A 26627-nucleotide genomic window follows, 5' to 3' on the forward strand; every position below is an offset into this window, starting at 1 on the left:
GAGAGCCCAAGCGAGAGAGCGAGAGCGAGCAGTAAATTGAGAGTGAGTGGATTTTTAGTACAAAGAGCACAGCAGCCAGCATCCAGCTGATACGAGAGTCGAGAGACGAGAGAAAATTGTAACATGGGCGACAAAACGACAGATTTGGATTGTGGTCGGAGCGAAGCATTGTCGCTTGCTCTGCTCTCGCGTTACTGGGCAGCTTAGGCGTTTTTAGTGCTGATTACAACGCGTTGCCGTTTGGTTCATGTGCGCGGACAAAAGAAGTGAACTGCAGAGCAGCTCCTGTTTCTCCTCCTGCGTGTGCGTGTGTGTGCGACCTGAGGCTGGTCTGCTCTATTGTGGTGTGGTGTGGTGTGGTGTGCGAGTGAGTGTGCGAGTGAGTGAGTGAGTGAGTGAGGGCATCGAATGACTCGCTCGAGGGTTGAGGGTTGAGGGTAGCGTGTGCTTTTAGTTAAAGTCAAGCGTGCTCAAGACTTAAAGTGCGCCTATAAGCAACTTACTTGGTGGGACTACTCCAACAACATAGCTAGACTTACTCAAATTAAATTACTACGGCATTTAGTTAAGTGTTAAAATTAACCAATAAGCATACAAATAGCACATCAATAAATACATAATTAAAAAAATGCTCATCGTATCAACTAATTATAAATTATTATAAAAATTAAATTAAGTCAAGCAATAAATGACAAAGAGTCAACTTTTAGCTAATCGAAACGCGCGCTCAAAAGTAGGCAATAAATTCGGTGCAACAATGAACAACAAGTAATTCCGGTAGTTGCAACAAATTGATCTCACAAATACCCGAAAAGAAAAACGCATAGTGACAAAAAAAAAAAAAACAAACAACAACAACAAGAAAAATTTACAAGTGGCAAATTCTCAACGTATTTGTAGCAAGAGCAACAGCGGCAAATAGCAAATAACAAATAGCAATACAAAATGCATTCGAGGCTAAAATTCTTGGCATATTTACATTTAATGTGCGCTGCCAGCATTTGCTGCTTGGAATTTAGCGCAGCTCAGCAGCAGCAACAGCAGTTGCAGCAACAACAATCTGCATCGTTAACCGAGAAAATACCATTAGGTGAGTATCAAAAGCAACGCCCAAGGCACACTCAAGCAACCAGCAACCAGCAGCTAAGCAAGCAAGCAAAATGCAAAATGCAAGCGGCATCAGGACGAAAAGGACTCTGCTGCAGTTGTCGCCAAAATTGTGCTACAATGTGTAATGGCAATGGTTATGGGTGTGATTGTATTTCTGTGAATTCATCCAGGCGTGTGTATGTCTATTTGTATGGAATGTGTTCCTACAATCCTTTTCAGTTTACAAGTAGGATTCATTTCAAAAATGCAAATCATAAAATTGGAGTGCACTTATAGCAAAAGTTTCGGAAGCCAAATAATTATTGGCATCCAAATTGTGTTTTTCCTTTATTGGCTTCCTTTCCGCCAAGATTTATGATTTTGCTCTTCTCTTTTAATTTGGCTAATAATTTTAAAATATTTAAATTTATTAAAATGATAACTTTAAAAGTAGATTGCTTTGTGCCTTGTTTAAATATTTGCACATTAATTATAACACAATATGATTTTTATAATTAGCACATGTATTTTTTAAATTATACTTTCATTTTAAAAATGTATATGGATTCCAATCAATTTTTCAATTTAACTAATTTGCATCTGCATTGCCAGAAAAATAATTGAAATTGTGGCGAAATAGCCGACAGGAACATATACAATACAATTTGGTGTTGTTTTCTTTATTTTTTTTTACGAATTTCACGAAATTGTGTTCAGCTGCTTTATTTTTTTATTATGCTGTGGCGCTTTAGTCACAGTGCCTGCAGTCATTTTGTGCCAATGTGTGTTGGTTTGTGTGTGTGTGTGTGTGTGCTTGGATGCATACTCCAGTTCGCTGTGCTAATGTGACAGTCATGCTGACTGGCTTTGGCTTTAGCACACGAAGCCATTCACCTGCTCCTGTTGCAGGACGATTGCTTGTTGTCAGCTGCCAGCTGCCTGCTGTCAGCCGTGCAAAAGCGCAGCGAGCAAAATTGCTGCATCAACACTTCGCTCGGCATTAGAGTGACTGTGTGTATGTGTGTGTGTGGGTTTGTGTTTGTGTGTTAGCATATGTATGAGTGTCCTTGTGGGCCATACTATCATTTCTGTAAATATTTATTCAGTGCGCTTTCGTTTAATATTAAGAGGACTGTGTCAAAAGCCGCCTAAATATTTAATGAAGCAAAAATATATTGTAGATGGCCTAACACACTCACTGTCTCCCTCTCCCTCTCTCTCTCTCTCTCTCTCTCTCTAACTGCCTCTCGCTATTTCTATTCTCACAGGCGCCATCTTCGAGCAGGGCACGGACGATGTGCAATCAGCCTTTAAATATGCAATGCTCAATCACAATCTGAATGTCAGCGCACGGCGTTTCGAGTTGCAGGCTTACGTTGATGTCATCAATACGGCGGATGCATTTAAATTATCGCGCTTGAGTAGGTGTTGCCACGCCCATCAGCCCAATCCATAGCCCACACGTACCCTATACTCTGCCACACAACAAAATATAACAATTACAATAAAGTGAAATCACTCAACAGTTGCCTGTCTCTCTTAACCCCTTCCCTCCTGTAAATAAATAAAAAAAAAAAACCATCCACTTGTCCACATTAATTATGCGCATTTTTATTGAAAATTGCACCAGCTTACTCCCAATGCCACCATCCCCTATCCCAGCAGCACTTTAATTGTGCACATTCATTTGCATCACGACCTAGACACTGCTCATACACATAGACATACACACACAAGCACACACACACTGACACATATATAAATTCATCCCCTTGGGCAACCTACCCCAATACCCAAAGACTACTGTAACTGTTGCCTTGTTGCCGCGTTCTTTCCCGTCTCTTTTCTGGTCGTTTCTCTCACGTTGCCAAAAACGAAATTTATTGCTTTAACCTGCAGTTTGCAATCAATTCTCGCGCGGAGTCTACTCAATGCTGGGCGCCGTATCGCCGGACTCCTTTGACACATTGCACTCCTATTCGAATACGTTCCAAATGCCATTCGTGACGCCCTGGTTTCCGGAAAAGGTAAGTTACAAAAGACCCATCCCAAAAACCCAACCACCCACCCCACACACTACAGTACATCGCAGCACACCACAATAAAAAAGAATGTCATACGTAATTGATTTTGTGTGCAGTTATTTACATTTGATGTGGTTTGTTGCCAGTCAGCCAGAGAGTCATGCTACTGTGAGCCTGGCACAGAGAAGAGTCAATAAACTAAGTAACGCGCACATAGACACACACACTCACGTATAAGTATATGTATGTCTCTGTGTGTGTGTGTGTGTGTGTGTGTGTGTGTGTGCGTGTTGACGAGTAATGAAGTTGCCAGAGGGTCTGGAAAAAAGGGCAAAGATCGTAACGGAACAAAGCGAATATGTGGAATGCGTATTTGTTGTGTGTGGAATGCTGTCGTGAGTAGGAGAAATTATAATTAAAGCTCTTCATCAGCCCTTGCGAAACTCTGTAGATATGCAAAATAAATTTTAATAATAAAACAGATTTGCCTAAGAATGTTTTGTGTTATTTATATGGTCGAAAAGTCAATTAACAAATATTTCAGCAAATGTCAGGCAAGCGGAATGTACAACAAAAGTTTGACGAACAAAACTGAAATCATGCAGGGTGACCTGGTCTAACCAAAACAGCTAATGAACTAACTGACCAAGAGTCGACTAATCTACTGGAAAATATTATGTAGAAAAGTTTCGATTGACAATTGCATATCTGAAATGAACATGAGCGAATGCAATGAACATATGATTAAATGGCAACAGTGCGAACATTTCTGAAAAAAGGTCAAACTTTCGGAATGCTTTGCTTCCTTTATCAGTTGAGACAATTTTCGACAAAGCAGTTGTTAAGTGTTCTTCCAATTATTTTTTATTTTATTGCAACATTGAATTTACATATTTAAAATAAAAGAGTTTGATATGCCGACTAACAGTAATCAGAGTAGCAGCCCAATGCAATTATTCTGGCAACTCTGTAGAATGGCAGCTTAATGGCAAACGCATATCCAAATGCAAATATCAAAACTAGTTTCATTTCGCCCCGACAACAGATAGAACAACTCTTTTCTGTCGACACATTTTTGTGTTTTTGGCAGCAGACTGTGAAATTTCAAACCATTTAATTCAGGTCAAAAGCTTGTTATATTTTGAATGACAGTGTTTACAAACATAGAGTAAAATAGGAAATGTGACTGACAAGCGCAACAAAAACATGAAACACTTTTCACTCTACTGTCAATTGAAAAGGTTTGCATTAAGCCATTAGATTTGAAGTGCATCACATTCGACATATAGTATAGAATAGTATATATATATATACATATATATATATATATATTTTCTTAGCCATAACTTTTCATACAGTTCACTTAACAGCTTAAGCTATAGTTTATGGGGTGTGCAAAGGTGGTGGTTAGTGGGTTAACATTTCTAATTTAAACATCAAGCTGCAGTTTTGCTTGCTTGCTGCTGGGGACAGCCAAGTGGGGACAAACACACAAACACAAGAACAAAAACTCATAGCTGGAGTTTATAAAAATGAAGCCATCGCATAAAGTGGCCATAAGCACACACACACACACAGAGAAAGCTGTTGTTGTTGTGGCTGGCAGACGACTGCACTAAATCAAAAGCAAAGCACAAATCATAATAATTGTAATTTGAAGAAAATTTACTACCAACAACAAGTCGCTTGTTGTTGCGGCACTGTTGTTGTCACTGTGCCTGCCACTTCACAAAACAAAAAGCCAAAGAGACCCAAGCTGGAGAGCCGCAGCCGGAAGACAATGCCAAACAAGCGCCCCCAATGTGCGCTCCACCACACAGCTCTCTCTGTCTCTGTCTCTCTCTCCCCCCATCTCTGCACCACCGCACCACCCAGCAGTGAGCGCACAAAAAAAATTTATGATGCGCTCTTGGCCTCTTTTATTTCAATCACTATAAATCAAGATATGGCGTCGGCAAGCAGCAGTAACAACAACAGCTCTCTCTCTCTTTCACACACACACACACACACACACAAACGACAGACTGCGCATTTGCGTGCGCCTTCAGGCTGTGTGTGTGCGTGTGTGTGTGTGTGTGTCCGTATTTATAGAGCTAAACGGAAACGGGTCTCTGTGTACATATCTCTTGTTGTACCATATACATATCGTGCATATACTCGTACTAACTTACTTGGCTGCCAGGCAAAAGACAGGGCTTATATGTTCTTCACCCCCACCACCCACACTCCCGCCTGTCAGTCAGCCACCGCTCGTCTCTCCAAGCTCTGCCTGGCAGCGTTAAAGCGGAAACGCGTTTCATTTTATTATTGCTTCATGTAGCGTACACATTACATTGTTAGATTCAAAGGGTGGTGGGCTGACACATACGCACACACACACACACACATACACACAGACACGAAGACACTCCCCGCTCGGTCTTAATGCTTAGCGAACTGAGAGCTGTTGTTCCACTCATGGATCGCTTTGTTTTGCATACTTCTAGGTGCTTACCCCGTCATCGGGCCTGTTGGATTTTGCAATCAGCATGCGTCCGGATTATCATCAGGCAATTATTGATACCATACACTACTACGGCTGGCAAAGCATTATTTATCTATACGATTCGCATGATGGTGAGTATGAGAGATAATCCAAAAAGGGGGGTTCGAGTTGCATGGGTAGCGGCTCTAAATGTGCGCCACATTATCCCATTGTTTACTGCGTGTATTTTGATTTCATTTCATTTTCGCTTTCGTTAGCGCTAAACAAATGGGGCCTCAGCTCATTCCTCTTGTTGTTTTTATTGTTATTGTGTGTGTGTGTGTGTGTTTTTTTTTTTAGTAGTCTGACATTTTGTTGTTGTAGTTGTGTCACAGCGAAGCTAACGTAACGAGGGCTGTAACAAACCAATGTCAATTATTTGAGATTATTTCGTTTATTAAGCAAAAGTGTTTGGAACAGAGTCGTATGGAAAAATTACAACTATTAACGGAATATGTTTGCCAGGGCATTTGTATACATATAGTTCATAATTGAGTTTCAATTTACCTGCATGAAAAACATATTTTAATTGAATAACATTGCAACTATAAATTTATAAAATTTCAATTTTTCATTATTGAACGCTAACATGAAAATTCATTTCGAGTGGAACGAAGGTTAAATGCCATTACAATTTATTTATTCAATTATGCGAGAAAAAACAAGTAGATGGGTTTAAAAATTACTATTCTATTAAATGAGTGCTTTTTATAACAAAAAAGGGCTTTTTGATGCAATTTACTTAATGTTAAGCATTCAACGAATTGCAAATTAAGTCTGACAAGGCAGAAAAATTTATAGAATTAGTAAGAGCGCACTTAAAAGAATACCAAATAGAAGCAAATTGTCTGAACTTCTTATGATTCTTCTCAGAATCTCCATCTCTCGCTCTCACTGCACCTCAAACGGCGTAATGTAAACAGAAATCAAACATCAAACACATGTCTATAATATGCTTGTGCTTGTGCCACTTAACAGGACTTCTTCATCAGCCTCTTCTTTTTCTTACGGTTTTCTGCAACGTTTTCTTCCCATTTTGGCTTTTTTTTTTTTTTTTTTTTTTTGCTAATATGTAATTAAATAAGCGGCACAAAGAGGCCGCGCCTTCCTGCTAAAAGTAAAAGTAAAAGGACGCGCAAACAGACTGAGGGACAGCGAGACAGACAGGCATTCTGTGACTTGAGTGCTCTCAAGTTCTTAGAAGGGCTGCTTGAGCAGGGACAAGTAGACATGGAGAGGAGCAGACGGACTGTACACATATGGTTGAATCTTGGCTACATGCTACATACATACATACATGCCACATAATGTTGTTGTTGTTGTTGTTGCTGTTGTTGTCGTCGTAGGCTGCCTGGTGCCTGCTTATTCTGTTGCTTCTTGTTATTGTATTGAAATTTATTTCAAAGCAATTTCCTGCAGTCTACGTGCGATGTCGAATACGACGACGACGACGACGACAGCAATTACGGCCAAAGATGAAGACATCAGGCACACAGACACATACACACACACACACACACACACACACACGCAGATAGACACGGATAATACACATTCGTATTCTTTTTACCCACACAATGGCACACAGTTGAACGAACGACTTCCAGTTGGGTAAAAATTTCAGATGATATTACGTATACGTTGTCGCAGTGATTTCTGCGTGTATTATTTGAGCATATTTCCATACGGCGACGCCTTTTTGCGCCTTTTGTAATGAGTTCACAGGCTGTCGTTATGGCACTGCTTCCATTGTGTGTACATATGTGTGAGAGTGTGTGTGTGTGTCATGTGTTAATGACTCTGTGTGAAATAAAATTTATGACTTTATGCAACTGCTGGCAGCGCTTGGTCGTCTTTTTTTTTTTGCCTGCTGCCTGCAGACTGGTGCTTGAACAATTTTTGGCCGTTTTTTAATATTTGTGCTGTTTGCCGAAAAGTAGGCCGACATTGTTGCCGCTGGCAAACGGCAGAGGAAACGGAAATACCGCACCAGCGACACCAACAGCAGCAGTAGCAGCAGCAGCAGCAGTAGTAGCAGCAGCAGGAGCAGGAGCAGCAGTAGCAGCAGCTTGGGCCATGTCACAGTTGCTGCTGCCTGCCACTGCTGGTTGCTGTTGGCTGCTGCTGTTATTGTTCGTATTGTTGTTATTGTTGTGGTGTTTTGGCATTTTTGGCCGACTTCAGCTCAATACACGTTGCCAGGCTTCGTTTACATTGTTAACGAAAGGCACCATAGCGAGACTTTATATTTTAATGCCTCTGTCAGCAGTTTGTTGTTATTGCTTTGTTCTTTACTAGACCCGGAACGCTGTTATCTCCAATCGTTCTTGTTATTGTTGTTTTTCTCCTTTTTCGGTTGTTTTCCTCCCTTTTTTTGTTGTTGCCATTTGGTCGGTAAACGAACATCGCACACGGCGACAAATTGGTAGCATATTTTTTGGCGCATTCATGAATACAAAAGTTGCAGAAAAAGCAATACGCGACTACATAGGAAGCATTCAATAAAACATCATCGCACACACAAACAGAAAAAGACAAACAAGAAGAGAACGGCAACCAACCAAATGGCTGAACAAACAGCAGCACGCACCCAATTTTATTATTGAAATGTTACCAGCGTGCCACAAAAAAAGTACTTCAATTGTCTGTGCACTTCCGTTTCCTCTTTGGTCTGAGTGAGTGTAGACGTTATTGTTGTTGATCTTGTTGTTGTTGTTGTTTTGTGGCCAATGCCAACAAATCATGCAGCCAGAAATCAATGACAATAACAACAGCACCAACATCAGCAACAGCAGTAACAACAAAAACGGCAACAGCAACATGAGCATCTGTGACAACAACGACGTGCAACAAATGGCGTGTGAAAATGTTTTTTTGCGGCCTGGGAATGAGAGATTGAGGTAGTGATTGAGTGTGACTGAGTGACTGAATGGGTATATAAAGTATTCATAAGCAGACAAAGCTACTGCAATCACCACCCCTGTCGAACAGAAAAAAAAAGAAAATATACCAAACAATATGGAACAATAACAAATAGCGATAAGAGATAAATAAACATTTTATAGTGTGTTGGTTCACTTTTCCGGCAACTTGGCCAAAATCATCAAATCCATATTCAAAGTCTGTGAAATCCAATTCACATGCAACAGTTTCACAACATAAATAATATGGTTTGCTCACGCACTGATTCAAGTTATTTTTTATGGGTATTTGATACATTGGATTTAATAAATACTAGATTCTGGCAGAATGGGAGAAGTACTTGGTTGGCTAAAGTAGCATCGCGGAGAGATGGATTTTTATAAGTTAAGAATATAGCTGCTTTTAATTAGTTATTAAAGTTTTACATTAATTTATTAATGGATTGAGAAAGTTAAGTTGTTAATCACTGAATCTCATAAGCTTATCATGAGCTTATCGTAAGCTTATCTCACAAAAGTTGTAGTCTTCACAACATAAACTCGTTTTTCCAATAGTTCTTTTGAACATGTCTCGTTCTTCATGCAGATTGTTATTTTTGTTGTTGGCCGGCAACAGTTGAGTTCATCTCTTAAATCGCGTTTATCTGGCGTTTTACTTTTGATTGCCATCCTCATATCCCCTCACACACACACACACATACAGGCGCACAGGCAGACCAGAGTATGCAACATATATATGGCTTATATGGCACTCAATAATACTCGTACGCCATCGGGCGCTGTTTGTTGGCATGTTTTTTTTTGTTGTGTATTTCTCTCGTTTGCGCCCCCGCCTCCCTATTTTTTTTTTTTTGTTCGTAGGCTTACTGCGCTTGCAGCAAATCTATCAAGAACTGAAGCCCGGAAATGAAACATTTCGTGTGCAAATGGTCAAACGCATCGCCAACGTAACGATGGCCATTGAATTTTTGCACACGATGGAGGATTTGGGGCGGTTCAGCAAAAAGCGCATCGTGCTCGACTGCCCGGCGGAAATGGCCAAAGAGATCATCATACAGCATGTGCGGGATGTAAAGCTCGGCAGGCGCACCTATCATTACCTGCTCAGCGGCCTGGTGAGTGCAAAATACCAAAATATCCGACTCCGGCTCCTCCTCCTTCACTCCCTTGCCCACCTATCCACCACCCTACCAACTTCACAACTTTCCGTTTTCCGTTTCCCGCTGCGCGCCTTTAATAAGCAATTATTGCCAGCATCCGCTGGGCTTTGTTATCCTTTCTCTCCCTCGCTGAGTTTTATTTTTTGGTAATGTGTGTGTTTTTTTTACGTTTTTGTGCGTAGGTCATGGATAACCATTGGCCCAGCGATGTGGTGGAGTTTGGAGCCATCAACATCACCGGCTTTCGTATTGTGGACACTAATCGGCGAGCATTGCGTGATTTTCACGACAGCCGGAAGCGATTGGAGCCAGCAAGTGTTCCCAACACAGCGGGAGGTGGCAACCTGCCAGCCATTTCGGTAAATTTTCACCCGAGCCAACGCTTCTGATTTTTTTGTTTGGTTAATACAACTGTGTAGCTAGTCGATTTAACGCACCTTCATATTTGCTCCCCACTTCATCTCCTACTATTTGCAGGCACAAGCAGCGCTCATGTACGATGCGGTATTTGTGCTTGTCGAGGCCTTCAATCGCATTCTGCGCAAGAAACCAGATCAGTTCCGTGCCAATCACCTGCAGCGACGTAGTCATGCGGGCGGCTCTGGTGCCTCCGGTGCATTGAACGAGTCCAGCGCATTGCTGGACTGCAATACATCCAAGGGCTGGGTGACGCCTTGGGAGCAGGGAGAAAAAATATCCCGAGTTCTGCGCAAGGTAAGATAAATATATATACATATATTTTGCTGTGCAGGCACAAAAATGTTGATGAAATTCTTTTGCAGGCAAAAATTGTTGAATTCTTTAAAAACATTGCAATGAAAACAATTTATTTTAAATCATTAATATCGAGACGAGTGAGAAGCAACTATAGATATTGATAGGTGTTTTTTATCACAACAAGTAAACATCCTGCACCAATTCTCTCAACTTATACTACCTTTCTTATCCCGAGTTTAAGCACTTAATAGGAAAAAGAAAAAGAAACAACAAACTCTAAGTATATATTGGCAAAACTTTTACTTCGAAAGAAGGTGTCTGCACGAATAAACTTCAGAAAGTTGAAAATTGCAAATATTTATCTATAAAAATTAAAAACAAATTTTACTGCAACATAGGAAAAGGAGAAACATCCTTTCAATGCTGCGAATGCTTAATTCAATTTTCCCGTGTAGATTGCAGCGATTTTCTCCCACTCTCCAGTTAGTTGAAAATCTTGATTCTCGTTTTATTTTATTTGTTTTTTTTTTTGGTTTTCACAGTGATTCCCAATTCCCAATGCTAATCTCACTGTTCACATTTGCTTTGTAGGTGGAAATCGATGGATTAACGGGTGCTGTGCGCTTTGATGATGATGGCCGGCGTGTCAACTACACCTTGCAGGTGGTCGAAATGTCCGTGAACAGCACCCTGCAACAGGTGGCCGAGTGGCGTGATGATACTGGCTTTCTGCCGTTCCATGGACAACGTGGCGGCTATAGCCATAGCAGCAATTCGCGCTCGTCGGTCGCCAGCAATGGGGATTATACACGCAATCACACGTACATTGTGACAAGTGTACTGGAGGAGCCATATCTAATGCATAAGGCTGGCTACGGCCAGCAGCTGGTTGGCAACGAACGCTTTGAGGGATACTGCAAGGATCTGGCTGAGCTGATTGCCACCCGGCTGGGAATCAAAAGTGAGTTTCCTGTTCTCAATCTGGATAAGTCAATGCATGCAGTTATCCTTTTGCATTTTCTTGCCAGTTGAGCTGCGTCTGGTGCAGGATGGCAGCTATGGTGCCGAGAATCAGTTTGCCCCAGGTGGATGGGATGGCATGGTGGGTGAACTGTTACGTAAGGTGAGAGAAACACACACACACACACAAGCCTCACAACATTTTGTAAACTGCTTCTTTGTCATTCGGGATGGGTGTGGCTTAACCAGGAGGCAGACATTGCAATTGCAGCCATGACGATTACAGCGGAACGGGAGCGTGTCATAGATTTTACCAAGCCTTTTATGTCGCTGGGCATAAGTATAATGATCAAAAAGCCGGTGAAACAAACTCCAGGTGTTTTCAGTTTTCTCAATCCGCTCTCACAGGAGATTTGGGTAGGTCAAAGAAAAGGACTTTTCTTAAGAAAAAACAACTCTTGCTAGTATTCCGCCTCTTTTTTGTTGTGCAGATGAGCGTCATCTTTAGCTATGTGGGCGTAAGCATTGTGCTCTACTTTGTCACCCGATTGCCGCCACACGAGTGGCGCATTGTGCGTCGTAATGCTGGTGATGCGAATTCCCAGCAGCCACCGGGCATTATTGGTGGTGCACCGATGACTGAGCCACAGGAGCAACAGGCATTGGCCCCCAATGAATTCAGTTTACTCAACTCATTTTGGTATTCGCTGGCAGCATTTATGCAGCAGGGCTGCGATATGACACCACCATCGGTAGCCGGACGTATTGCAGCCGCCGTCTGGTGGTTCTTTACCATCATATTGATATCATCCTATACAGCCAATTTGGCTGCCTTTCTTACCGTGGAGCGCATGGTGGCGCCCATTAAATCGCCCGAGGATCTCGCCATGCAAACCGATGTTCAATATGGCACTTTGCTGCACGGCTCCACATGGGATTTCTTTCATGTGAGTGGCTATCTAAATAAATATTAAATATTTATATGTTGAAATGCCTATTTTCGTTTAAATTACATTTAATTTGAAAAAATTGTTTACATATTGAATTTCAATCAATTGCTTGTCCCACAGCGCTCAAAGATTGGTTTGCATAGCAAAATGTGGGAGTACATGAATGCCAATCCGCATCTGTCCGTGCACACCTACGACGAGGGCATCCGACGAGTGCGCACCTCCAAGGGCAAGTATGCGCTGCTTGTGGAGTCACCGAAGAATGAATATGTTAACGCGCGGGCGCCGTGTGATACCATGAAAGTGGGTCGCAATATCGATACCAAGGGTTTTGGCATAGCCACGCCAATTGGTTCGCCGCTTAGGTAATTGATTGATGCAGCTGCTTTTACTGTACTGAGAGTACCTTATCACTTTATGCTCCCTGTGCGTTATTTAGAAACCGTCTCAACTTGGCGGTGCTGTCACTCAAGGAGAACGGCGAGCTGCTCAAGCTGCGCAACAAATGGTGGTTTGATCAAACCGAATGTAATCCCAATTTGGATAGCCAGGAGACCGCCACACCCAATGAGCTCTCACTTAGCAATGTGGCGGGCATCTATTATATATTGATTGGTGGTCTGCTGCTCTCCGTCATCGTGGCCATCCTGGAGTTCTTTTGTCGCAGCAAAAATTCACAGCTGAAGGTGCCGGCGAATGGCAATGCTGGCGGCATGTTGGGCTCCTCTACATATCAGCGGGATTCACTATCGGATGCCATCATGCAGTCCCAGGCCAAGCTGGCCATGCAGGCCGGCAGCGATTACGACGAGCGCCTTGTGGGCGTCGAGGTGCGTGAAACAAGCCTTTCGGCAATCACAAAATGGAATCCTAACACTTTATTCCTTTATCTTCAAATAGCTGGCCTCCAATGTGCGCTATCAGTACAGCATGTAAGGGACTGAAGCCCCAAATTTAACTTGTACATAGTATTACTTAGAAGCGAGACGCATTCGAAAAACTTAACTAAACGACGCTGGCAATCAAATGAGGAGAAGCGAGCAGGACGAAGGGGCAGAGTTGGTGGCAATGCAGGCGGCGTTCTAAAACTGTACAGCATAATTATTTGTATTTTTGATAAATGTATACAAAATGGGATTGCATGTAATACTTAATAATAATGAAAATTAGCTGTAATTAGGGCTTAAGTGAAAATTATTCCAAATAATAAAGCATACATTTTAAGCAGAGATGCGAACACACTGAGTATATTTTATATGTGAAGGATGGAGGAAAATACACTTATTTTTGCCCCATGTGGCGCATGAGGCACACAAAATGTGCGCACCTGTGCGTGTGTCTGCTGGCCTCTCTCTCTGTGTGGGTGTGTGTGCGAGTGTGTGATTGTGTGGTATGTAAGCCGCTTAGCTGACTTAAAGTTTTAACAAAGCAGCCACGGCGACTGCTGCACAACCTAAGCGGCTTTCAATGTAAACTTTGCGTTTAGCGTCGCACACGGATTGCACGCGCCATCATTCTGCTGAAAAGGAGGATGGGTGCGGGGGGTGTGGCGTTTCATGACTGGGCGCAGAGAAAACCTCTAAATTATGCATGTGCGCCAAGTTAACACAAACACGTCAACACAGCTCACGCTACTCAGGTTAACCCAGCTTGCCCACCTCAATTCCCACTTTCTACCATTTTTTATTTGCGCCTAGTTGGAATTTGTAATTGAGACCAATTAATACAAATTACTAAAAGTAATGGACAGCGAAATGTACTCGTTTCAATTCTTATCAATCTGTCTGGACGCTAACTTTTGAGGTTTTGTGCATTCAATTAGATAATGGATATCAATTTAATTGCAATTGGAATTGAATTTCATGTTTCACTTGAATGCCTTGCAAATTATCTGTTACTGCATCGAGTTGCTGCAAATCAGCTTTTGTAAGAATTAGCCAGATTTAATATCGATGGTTTAATCGAACATGTTATTTTCCAAACAATTTTTGCTTTTAATTTCTGGTTTTTTGTTGACCCTCATTTTTTTGGATAATTTGTTATGCAATTTCTGCGGTCAAATTTAATTAAATGGCTGTTGATGTTGAATATTTCAGTGATTAATTCAAGCGCTAATTGATTGCATTGTTTACAAAATTTTGGTCAAATATCGAGTTGAAAATGATTGGACTATTAAAGAGCTTAAGCGTTTTACAAAGGATTATTTAATAAAAATGGTATATTGACGCAATAATTTAAAAAGCTAGACAAATAAATAATAATAAATATTCAACTAATACAAGTAAAATGGCAGATCATGAAATAAATGTTTCTTTATATATAATAATGAACAGAAAACAAACAAAAATAATAAAATATTGGTTATTGAATTTTCAACTTGAATCTTGTCTCTTAAAAAAATGTTTAAGTTTCTAACTGCACTAATCGTGCTTCTCGCAGTTTTAAGTTACTCAAAAGAGTTCTGAGACACCCTTCCAAGTAATGCACAAATTCGCTGACAGCTTTTGCGAATAGACGACAAATCGCCTGCTTCTCCACAGCCCCCAAACGTTCCATAGAACAGGCAACAAAAAACTTATCTTATTCGCACTGGCTCGTTCTACAATACTTATACATCACGCTCTGGCACTTTGGTAACCTTAGACAAACTCAAAGTTTCACCTTTAACCCTTAACAAGTAGCAACCTCAGCTTACGAGTCTCAATTTTTGGCCCATTCTCGAGCGTTGTGAAAAACTAGCAGCAGCTTTGGCTTTACTTAAAGTAACTCGCAGCGCTTTGCATAAATTTTTACTTTTTTTTCTTGGGTTTTATACTTGGGATGGCTATGTTTTTTTTTCATTCGGTTTTTTCTTTTTTTTTGTTCTTTGGGACAGCAAAGTTCGACAGAGTCACGCGTTGAGTTGCGAGCTACTGATGCAGATTGAGGGTTAGAGGTTGAAAGGAGGTTCCGCTGCTGCTGCTGCTTCTGCCTCGGCTTCTTGGCTTCTGGCTTGAGGCAACGGGTGTTTCAAGCCGTGTTGATTTGCTGAAAAGCCGCAGGATTTGTGGGACTGTAAGCAGGCTGACTTTTTGCTGGGGCACATTTAATGCTTAAAAATCGATTTTTCAATAAATTGTGAAACAGCAGAAGCAGCAGCAGCAGCAGCGGCAGCAGCATCAAAAGTTCAAGCCGTTGTTGCCCAGCACACACAATTCCCCCTCACTCAAAACAGTTTTAAGTGAACTGCCAAAATACAAAAAACTTTTGCCGTAAATTTTCATATTTATTTATTTTGTCAATCCGCCATGCTTTGCATTTTGCGTAATATGGCGTATGTGGTAGAAACTTTCGCAGGACCAAAAATGAAAGCGAACACAAAACTCGTAGTCATCGCAGCAGCAGCAGCAGCAGCAGCAGGAGCAGCAGCAGGAACTGAAGTTAGAGTTGGGTGACAGTTGCTGGGATGCCGGGAGCTAGCTAACGCGAGAGAGCATGAGGAATGCGTTTGAGAAATGAATGTGTGTCGCAGATCTCTGTCGTGCGATATGTGCATAGATATGGCTTCATATGTAGTACCATGTGTATTCCATGCGAATTCCATGTGTGTTCCATGCTTTGTTGCCAGAGATAAGCGTCGCTCCCTGGTAATGGCCAAAAATCACAGCGGATTCTCCATTCTTTCCCCTTTTTTTTCTTTTTTTTTCATTTTTGTGTGTGCGTGTGTGTGTTTAACTCGTGCAAAATGACACACAGATCAAGTGGAGCAATGGGGGGCGTAGCCATGGAGTTGTCACTAAAGGGAATATGGTAGGGTGGGGGGAGAGGGTTGGAGTCGAGTTTGGTTTGCTTTGGAGCGTGTCAGCGTGTGGGCCACGCATTTGCAATAAAAAATATGATGCTACCCATATGCATGTTCAACACTCTTAACAAATTCAAGAGTTTGGGTCGCACGAAATCTCATAATATTTGCAAATGACGAACGTGAAAGTTTTTGATAAGTTGACACCCATTGCGGTCGGTAGAACCTTACCAAAAACTTTTATCATAGACTTATCATAGGACTCACATAAAAAATAAAAAAAACAACCAAAAAATACAATACTATAATTTCATTATTCGAAAAGTGCTAAGTTGCAGCTTAATAATTCCAAACAGGTACAAAAAGTCATCTGCATATATGTATTATAAATATAGAAATATGTGTATATATAAATAGATGTTGTAAATGTGGATATGGAGAAAAGCTTTCGCAGGAGATTTATACGTAATGCCTGCGTTTGTTTGGTAAACTATGCAGTCAAAACAATCCATTTATATGTACTTTTTAATTGTTTTTCGTTATGAAATATGACAAAACATGCAACTAAAAGTAATTAAGCATTGGGATTTGCTGTGCTGTGAATGTATTTCGGCACATGGGGCTCGCATGTGAACAGTAATTGTTTGCGATGGTTTTCTTTCAATGGCTTTATTATTATTATTTGTATTACTACGATAATAATTAATATTTATTGATTTTTTATATTATGCTTTTGCTTGATGCCCTTAATTAGTCGACCAGGATTTTGACAGTTTCAATTAGTTACAAACTTGTTTGCGCTTTTCTATTTGCTAACTTGTCAAATTGGCATATTAATTAAACGGAAAAAATTATATTAAAAGGAAGTTAGGCAACCAAAAACAAATAATATATGTATGCAATATTTCAGCAAAAAAGGAGCACACATTGAATGCCCTCAAGCGCAGCAGATGGCAATGTGTAACAATTTGTGAACACTTTTTATACACATGTACAAACATATCTGCATGTGTGTATGCGTGTGTATGTGTGTATGTTTGCCGATTGCAACCACATAAATGTAATCCACAGTTAGCGAACCCAGCCCAATACAACCCAAGGCAACCCCTGACATATCAAATCCACCCAATGTAACCGCAAACATTTGCCCACATGTAGGCAGCACTTTGAAGAGCCATTTTTAATACTTTTCTGTTTGATGCGGCGGGGACAGGGTGAGAAGTAGGGGAAATTGGCGTCACTGCTCCACATTTTTGCAGCACACACACTCACACAAAATGAAATTCATGCATCGTTGCGTACAATTCGCCATAAATGTTGCTGAAACTTACTACCAACTGCCATTACCTGGCTTACAGCATGCTAGATGTATCTGTGCCTGTGCATATACATACATACAACATATACATTTGTATATAGTCGAATATATTTTCAAGGCAATGTCTTCATAAATTACAAATAACATCTCTGGATTCGCTGCTCATAGACTTTTCTGTACACTACTCCCTACCCACAACACTATTGGGCAATCAATGTAAATGATAAATGTCATGGCCCCCCATTGAGTGCGTTTGTGTCAATAAAAGTTTTTACTAGTATATGTAAGGTTTTTCAATTTTCACAATTTTCCAATGATTTTATGATATTTTTGCATAGTCAAATTTGCCTTGTCTTGACTTTATTGGATGCAGTTATTGCAATTTCTTCATTGCTTTTTATCAAGCCAATAAATTACAACTAAGTTCGGCACAACAGGGAAAGGGTACTGTGCAGGTTGTAGTTAGTTCAACAATTTGTAATCTGCAGACTTTTGCATACATAAGCGGCTTAGACTTGGCCTACATAAAATGCCAAACAATGTATGCATGTTATATAAAGCTTTGCGGAAAATCAACAAATCAAAACCAAAATATCGCTTAGAGCAATGCAGCAAAGTTGATTGCCAAGAAATGAGAAAAATTCCAATTTCACGTAAACTTCCAAATCTGCCCCATTTAATTGCACTTTAATGATAGAATTTTGTAGATTTTGCATAACTCTGAAAACTATACTACAACGTCACACACAAACACACACACACACACATTTTTTGATGAGCACCAGAAATGAAGGGTTTCTGCAAATGGGGTGCTAAGTAAATAGGAAATTAAATGTAAACATCTAATTTTTCATTAGCAGCATAAAATGTGTGTTTAATTATTACGAGCGAGACGGAGTCGCTTTGGGGTCGTGTTTAATGTTCTCTACACATAAACTTACCTAAATAAAAAGTTTAGTTTTCAGACACACACACACACACAAACACACACACTCGCGCGAGCGCACACAACCACATACGCAATTAACTTTGACTATGTGTGCAGTTTTCTATGGTCAACTTTTGTTGTGCATTTCGCCTGAACTTTTTCGCAAATAAAATATAAAAAAAAAACTAAGAAAGAATAGTAACTTTTCGACTGACGAACACAAAATACTCTAACAAGGATAACAAGGATGCCGTAGGGTATTTACCACTGCTACAGTAGTCCAATTTTATTTATTTTATTTAAGCATCATATTTTTTTGGCATGTAAGCCAAGTCCCCAGCCACTTCTTTGGATAAGGAACAGAAGAACCGAAATTTCAATCAAAACTCAATATTTGATAGGTGTCTCATAATGTAAAAAAGGTGTAGAATATTCTGTAAAAGTAAAAAGAAAGTAAAGTAAAGTACTTTTACATATTTTTAACTATTTGCAGGCAGAGATCATCCACCGCATCGCTCTGGTATTGAGTGAGAACTTTATCTGCGCAAATGTGCAACGCTTTGTTTGCCAGCTAACCGCATTGAAAAGTGGCTGCTAATGGTGAATGCGGATTGAAATTGGGGGAGGAACGGACGGTGAAGGGGTGCGCAGAGTTGGGTGTTTGAGATAGAACTACGCCCAAGTTGTAATAAACTTTATAAATTGCCAAAGGCAACTTTTACAAAATAAGCCCTATTAAACAGCTGACCAGGGAACAGAGGCAACAGCCGGAAGGAGGGGGCTAAAAACTAAAATGAATTAGTTGGCAGTTGAAATCCGACATATGAGAAACTGTCGGATCGGATTTGAATGCCGAACAAAAGAATTGATAGATGAATATAAATTTGATTAGCTTGTGCTCAGTACTTAAATGATTAATAGGCTCTGCAAATATTAAATTGGATGACTGCAATTGCGATGCAAGCGATTACTCTTATGTGTTTTAACAGCTATTGGACTGTTGCGAAGCGTTTAAACGCGTTTTATGTTCAACGTTTTTAATATGAATGACTCCATAAATATGCATGAAGTTTTAACACTATGCAGAAACAGCTGCAACCAAACTGCCTCGTTTGTCCTCGCCCCAGCCTGTGTCCTCGTCCTCGTCCTCGTCCTCGTCCTCGGCCTCGTCGTCCTTTTGCTTGTTGCTGTTGTTGTTGTTGTCGCCCGTTGTTCGCGCTAAACGAGAAAACGGCCCTTTAAATAACCGAAACAGAATCCAATTCATGAAACTGAAAAACCGAGTCAACTTCAACAACTCCAACAAGTCCAACAAGTCCGGCCAACTGCACCAGCAGCCGCTCCAACAATTTCAATGACCATTTCTCGCAATATTTATGCGTATGGCCTCTTCTGCTCCTTTACTGCTGCCGTTGTTCTTATTATTGTTGTTGCAAATTTTGGGGGTGTGCGTCGGGTGACGGTACTTGTGTGCCCATTTCATTATAACATTGTTCATACGCCGCGATGCACATAATTGAAATGGCAAACAGTGAAACGCAAAGATTTTAACCAAATATGCAGACTCGAGCGCGAAAGCAAATGCGAATGCGAATGCGGATGCGGATGCGAATGTGAAAAGCGAATACGAGCTTTGTTTTGTTTCGTTTCGTATCGTTTCGTTTCGTTTCATGTTCGTCTTTGTTTCGCTTTGTTTTGGTTGACGACAACGAAACCAATTGAATTTTCATAAAATGCAACACGACAGCACGCTGGTATCAACAATAATAACGACAACCGCAACGACAATAACAGCAACAGCAACAGCAACAATATTCGAACAAAGCGCTGCGTTTAAACAAAACGCTGCAATATGAAACAAATTAAAAGGCAACGCTCGGATGTGCGAGCGAGATAGCAGCTGCCGTGCAGGCAGAGCGAGAGTCTGTGAGTGGGCGGGAGGGGTGGTTTTGTGGAGAGGATAGGCAAAGATTTAATGCCAACACAAAAGATTTGCACATGGCAAACAATTCTCTTTATGCCCCCAATTCCAATGGCAATCATCATGCCAAGCACATCAGCTGCCTGCAACACTTGGTGATTGTCAGAAATTATGGAACAGTCCATGCAAAGTGCTTAAAATGCGCACAAAAGCCTTAAGCCTGATGAGAATTGCAAATAAAATTAATCAGTTCTAGTTTATATCTAAATAAATATATATTGTAGAATGTCGGCAATATCTTGACAAAGCAGATGATTAAGAAGCTCAAAAATCTCATTAATATTTTAAGTTGGCTTCAGCACATTAATTTTATGATTTTGTCATTTGACAAATACAGAACTTTTTGCTAACTGTGCACTGAATTAATACTGCTCAAGATTCAGGAATAACTCTTTATTTATTCGAATAATTTAGATCTCACTTATATCTACAGTCAACTAGCTGATATTACAGCAAATTTCAATTATGTTTGCTTGCCATTGGCAGAGCATTTCCACAGCCGTGCACAGATACGCTGCCAACGTCTCCCTGGCGTCATTTTTAAATAATTGCGCATACGCCGCGTTGGCTTTTGTGTGTCTGCGCCTCAATGCATTTCAGTGCAAGTTTCATTGCTGCAATTTTACATTGAAATTATGCAAGGCGTCGACGATGGAGCAGACAAAAAAAGAAATAATAAGAAAGAAACGAAAAAAGTCAGAAAAAAGCTATAGAAGAAGAGTAATAGCTCCCTCGCTGAAAGTCCTTTGCTTTTGTTGCGCAAACAGACAAAACCTCAATAAAAATGTTGCTACAATATTTGCAGCTGGCGCTGAGAAGAATCTTGTACAATGCAAGTACATCTAAAGAGTATATATAGATATATGCACATACATATATTTATATATACTTATTCATGCACTCTTTTATACGGACGTCGCTGTTCGTATTTTATTGTATTTTTGCGCGCTGTATGCAAGTCTCTTTTTTCTGTGAATTTCTTTATTATTTTTATTTTATTTATTTTTTACCAGCTTCTTTTCGTAGCTGGCAGCCAAAAACCTGAGCCATCGTTTTCACATTAACAGCCAAAGCGAAACGTATGCACTTGCCAAGACGACTGCTCCTGCTGCATGCTGCCTGCCTGCTTGACTGCCTGCTGCTGCTACTGCTACTGCTGCTGCTGTTGGTCCTGCTGAGCGGAATGTCCTTGTATATGTATATGTATATATATATATATATATATGTGTCTGTGTGTGTGCCATTTTGTGCAGCGATGCCGCGTTGCGATGAGAGAGCGCGCGCGAAATTTCCCAGCAGGCAAATATATTTTTCAATAGCGTCGCCAGCGACGTGATTAATGCAAATAAAATAAAATAAAATGCCAGCTAGCGTCCAGGACTCTCGCGTCCTGGCAGCTGCATAAATTTAAACTGCACACGAAGCCCCCACAAAATGTTACACTCGAGACAAGGCTGGGCTGTCCAAGCGGGCGCTGGGGGTAGGAAATCGGGTGCAATCGGGCGTATGCGTGATAAGCGTAAACTCGGCCCCGTCCACTATTAAAGCGCCGCACGTAGCTCATAAAGTTAATCAGAGTGCAGGTGGCTTTTCCTTAACCTTTTTGTAGCTGAGCTTTAGTAGTTAGCCAACAACTACAAAGGACCAATGCCCACATTGCGTTCATATTTGCGGTTGAGTTGAATGCGGTCGCTGGATCTCTCAATGTCTGCTTCTCTGTACGTTTGTCCGTCCATCTGTTCATCTGTCTGTCCGTTGCGTTGAAATCTATGCGCGGTATGCACAAATTTATCACTGGCATCCACTATGCAACCTTCACCCAAATGCCAGCACAGCTGCTTCTGCTGCTTTGGCTGGTTGGCCAATATGCTGGCCATCATGATGGCCAGGATGAGAACGTGGTTTCCCATACACATGAATCTATGTATAGCTGCTGTGTGTGATTTTGTGTGTGTGTGTTGGTGTATTCGCTTTTTGATGTTTTGGGGCTTGACGCTAAAAAATGCCTTGCCCAACAGCAACCAGCAAAAAAAAACTATTGGAAAAATGTTCCTTTTTTTTACAATTTTTGTATTTTTTCTTTTTGGGTTTGAATTTTTTTTTTAACTATGCAGTGGCATCTATGGCATGTAAAGCAATAGAGCAACGAGGACGGCTAAAGGGGAATACGCACATATGCAGCGCTGACTGCTGCTGTTGGTTTTTAGGCTTCGCATTGATTGGCGCACAAAGTGAAAATATTGAGCGAAATTTTGTAGCAGTTTCCAGCAAAGGGCCGTGAACCGAATAAAAAAGGAATATAAAAACGAAATATCTAAAATGCAGCGAGCACATGAAAAGCTAATTAGCTGGTTAAAGGCCAAAATGTTGCCTAATTGGATTTTGGATAACAAGTCGAGTTCAGTTCTGGCCTTAAATTATTGGATGTGTGTGTGCGTGTGTGTGTGTGTGTGTGCAGTGTGCCGTATACCACAAAGCGGTCCTTAGAGCAAGTATGAGCAGCATTATTTTTAATTTTAAGGATGCTCGAGTTCATCGTTTTGGTGAGCAGCACAAAGTTGCAAGCTGCAATCTCCCATGAAGTTTGCCCCGAAAAACAATTGACACTTGCGAACAATCTGCAGCAGCATCAACATTGCCAAAGTCATTGCCATTCTTAGCAGCGTACCATCTTGCCACTCCCGCCATGCCCCTTGCCTGTCAACGTTGCCATCGTCCGCATTTCCGGCTGTCTTCGAGCAAACAGTTGGGCAAAAACTGAGCAGCACGCGCACACACAGACCGAAAAAATTGCACTCGAAATCTGCGGAAAAGTCGTGATTGCAGCCAAAACGCTTAGCAAGAGGACAAAAGCAAACAAAATGAAAAAAATACCAAAATGACAACAACAAAAAACACAGCGAAAAACAAGAAAATCAAATACTAAAGGGAAGCGTAAAAACTAAAAGCGACCCATAAGAAAATAAAGTAAAATGACAAAGCAAAGAAAAACACACGCGCTCAAAGTGAAGTCAACTTGACAGACCCGACGAGTCCTTTGCGGTAGGGCGGAGAAGTGCAGAGCGGTGAGAGGGACGATTTGGATTGCGGGTCGCCTGCATAGGCTGCGCAAATAATAGTGTCATGTGTAGTAAGGGGAGAACTAAAGAGAGCGAGGGCGAGAGAGAGCGAGAGAGAGTCATGGATCAGTGGCGCTTTCCAGCCGGCTGGATGACACAAGCTTTAGCTGCAGATTTACGTGGCAGCCACCAGCTTAATATTGCAGTTCCTAACCAAACACATACAAACACATACACCCACACACACACACACACATACACACACACATACACCCACAGGCACACCCTCCACACCCAGAACCGCCTTGTTCTACGAGTTCATGCTTGCCATTCAATGCGCGTTCCACTTGAGGTCTGAGGGTCGTCTTTTGTATATATTTATTGTGTAAATTACAAGAGAGCGCAGCATAGCGCACAAATAACTGTAATGGCTTTGTTTTGGTCATGGCTCAGGTGCCAAGGCACGAGCCAAAGAACAACGCAGGACAGCGTTGACATTGTTATGCAGCCTCCCACCCACCCACTATCCACGACCCACGAACTAAGCCTGGACCTCGCTACTAATAAAAAACAAAAAGCAGTTAGATAAAAAAAATCTTTATAATAGCGTGAGCAACAAAATACAACAAAGAATATATGTATGTATGTAAGTATATACAAAAATAAAAAGAACAAAAAGAAAACAGCATCAAGGCTGCGTGTGACAACAACAAATAGGAATAGAACAAAAAATAAAACAGAAGAGGCAACGAAACGAAAAAAAAAAACATTTGGCATGTGGCTGAATGGTCGCGTAGACCCAAACGCAGAACTGGAGGATTTCCTTGCTCAGATCACACAGTGCGGTCGCCAAGGCGCATCATAAAAATGTTAATGAAGTTGGCAGGCAGCGAGCCAAGACCCACAGACCCAGAGACCCCGCGACCCACACACACACGCACACAAACACGCACTGACTGCTCCTTTTGTGGCATAGGGAAACAACAGCAGCAAAAAAAAAGGCAAGCCAATAGCAAGAAATATTTGCTGAAAATAAAATAAAAATTAAGTGTGACCTAGAAAACGGCCAAAAACATTTGTAAATTTGTCATCGCGCGGGCCAAAACAAAAAATACATTTGAAAGTCTGAACTTGGTTAAGCACAACTTCCAAATACGCTGCTTTTGGCAATCACAAAAAAATGAACTAAATGGCAGCTGAGAAAGTGAGGTAGAAATGATGTCTTAATACATTTGTGACAGAGCAGCCATATATATATATATATATTTGAAGTGTAATCCATGTTTGTATACTCCTCTTGTCATGTAGTATAAAGGGTATGCAAATTATAATAAAAATGAAATGGCAAGGCAGTCTTTTTTTTACTTCTGCCCAACTTGTCGCATTTTGTTGTTGAAAAGCGTCAAGGAAATATGGTTTTTTTTTACAGTGTTTTTTTTTTATTATATGCTTTCATTAGCTAATGTGTGCCAGATAACTATCATATATGGTTTTTACATTTAGTTTGTGTAAAAAAAAAGAAACTGTGCTATGAAAACAAATCGCGTAATTGCTAAGAAATGGATTTTTTGTTTGGGGAACACAGCTTTCAAGATTTATTTGGGAGTAAGCAAAACAAAAAAGGAAATTCGGTACAAAGTTGTGTGCAAGTTTTAAGAGTTTATATCTCAGTTGTGTGCATGTGTGGTATCTGCAGTGATTGCTGCTGCTGTCGTTGTAGCAAAGAATATGATAAATGACATTTAGCACTTGTTTTCCATGATGATAATTTATACTCCGTTCGCATCACATCGCATCGCATCGCACGAATTAGTCGCCTGCCTGCACCCCGCTGCCAGCGGCTCGATGTATGGCCCCAACAATTTGGCCAGAAAGGCTGTAAAATTGCCAACGGCTGCCATTTTCATTTTCATTTATTTTTATTTCTTTTCATTTTTTTTTTGTTTTACACATTTTTGTATTTTTTTTTATTTTTTTGAACATTTTTTTTCCTTGCACATTTGCGTGCGAAAAAAGAGAAAATTTGCAACGTTGATGGATGATGAGTAATGATTGAAGCTATTCTGCCAGCCCTTGTAACGCCCACTGTCAACTCCTCTCCCATACCAACCGACTGTCCCATACATCCTTACATACACACCACCTTGCCCCTCATCGTGATGCGGCATCGAGTTGATTGTCATTTATGTCTGTTGGCGGTTTTTACGTTTGCTTATGTCAATTTGGCTCCAGGGAAATTACATACATTTCGTTTGTATCAGAAAATTAGTAGGTAGCTGCCAGCGTAAAGCATAAAAAATGGAGAAATTTTTTTAACACAACAGAAGCAAAAGGAAGAACAAAAACAACAAGAATAATATAATTTTGAGTTTAGCTGCAAATGACCCGAAGGCTGGGACGCAGCAGCCACAATTCTTTGCGTCAGTTGCGTCAGTTGCCAACACATGAATTTCGTTTGAGCCACTTCAGACTTTGGCTTCGCAGATTGTCACAAAAAGTACTGTAGTTTGGTTGGGAAAGCAGCAGGAAAAGCTGGGAGGGTTGCACAGCTGTTGACGCTCTCATATTTGTTTATCAGTTTCAGAAATGAAACTTGCTTCATTAAGGCAAAATAAATAACATGGCCAAGTGGTTTTGGGCCATTCCAGATAAAAGCAGAAAGGCCGCCCAATTAAATATTGCTATGCGCACTCATATATATGTTTAAATTATTCAATGTGTGTGTTTGTGTGTGTGTTTGTGTGTGTGCATGTGTGTACACATGCATTTAAGGCTATAAATAATCAACACTTTAATTGAAATTGACAGTTGCACACGATTTATGATGAGAGTTCTTCGAGTTCAGTGTTAAATATCAATAAATTTCATTACCCACTCCCAGCTCTCGTCTGTCAACCAACTGCAAATTTCACTTTTAAAAATATGAATATATTTTCCCCTTTTAGATAACTATTATTGCAGCACTACGAGTGTTGCAGCCACTGTTAATAATTGTTCAAAGGTAGCTAATGGAAATAAAGCTGTAACTTACTGAGTTTATGTTCCTCCCTATTTTTAAAATTACTGTGTTTCGAGGGGAGTTCTTTAAGTAAGCAAAGTGCGACCGAGTTTTTGTTTTATTTGTTTAGGAGCACCAGAAGAAGCTTAAGGATAATCCCACACTTCATTATTCATATCCCTTTTATTATCCCTTTTTTTATGGTCCCTAAATGAAG

At 40.7% G+C, this 26627-nt stretch overlaps 1 protein-coding gene across 1 annotated transcript; it reads left to right on the forward strand.

Moving 5' to 3' along the window:
• The first annotated feature begins 664 nt into the window (after positions 1–664).
• LOC6556732 (glutamate receptor 1) lies at positions 665–13574 on the forward strand. The gene is made up of 14 exons (XM_001984101.3): positions 665–1090; positions 2358–2510; positions 2989–3116; positions 5600–5729; positions 9420–9673; positions 9901–10077; positions 10196–10432; positions 11027–11396; positions 11464–11558; positions 11645–11812; positions 11887–12342; positions 12466–12710; positions 12785–13175; positions 13246–13574. Exons 1-14 carry the CDS (start codon positions 946–948, stop codon positions 13279–13281), a joined length of 2985 nt encoding a protein of 994 aa, XP_001984137.1. The 5' UTR covers positions 665–945; the 3' UTR covers positions 13282–13574.
• Positions 13575–26627: the final 13053 nt, after the last annotated feature.

The sequence above is a fragment of the Drosophila grimshawi genome, unplaced genomic scaffold (assembly GCF_018153295.1).
Source record: "Drosophila grimshawi isolate 15287-2541.00 unplaced genomic scaffold, ASM1815329v1 contig_44, whole genome shotgun sequence".
NCBI classification, from domain to species: Eukaryota; Metazoa; Arthropoda; class Insecta; order Diptera; family Drosophilidae; genus Drosophila; species Drosophila grimshawi.

Excerpts from the sequence above, each read along its gene's own strand:
- LOC6556732 (XM_001984101.3), top strand. The coding sequence starts at position 946 with ATGCATTCGAGGCTAAAATTCTTGGCATATTTACATTTAATGTGCGCT. Across the intron at positions 2,511-2,988 it reads ATTTAAATTATCGCGCTTGA|TTTGCAATCAATTCTCGCGC; the intron begins GTAGGTGTTGCC and ends TTTAACCTGCAG. Across the intron at positions 11,813-11,886 it reads CGCTCTCACAGGAGATTTGG|ATGAGCGTCATCTTTAGCTA; the intron begins GTAGGTCAAAGA and ends TTTGTTGTGCAG.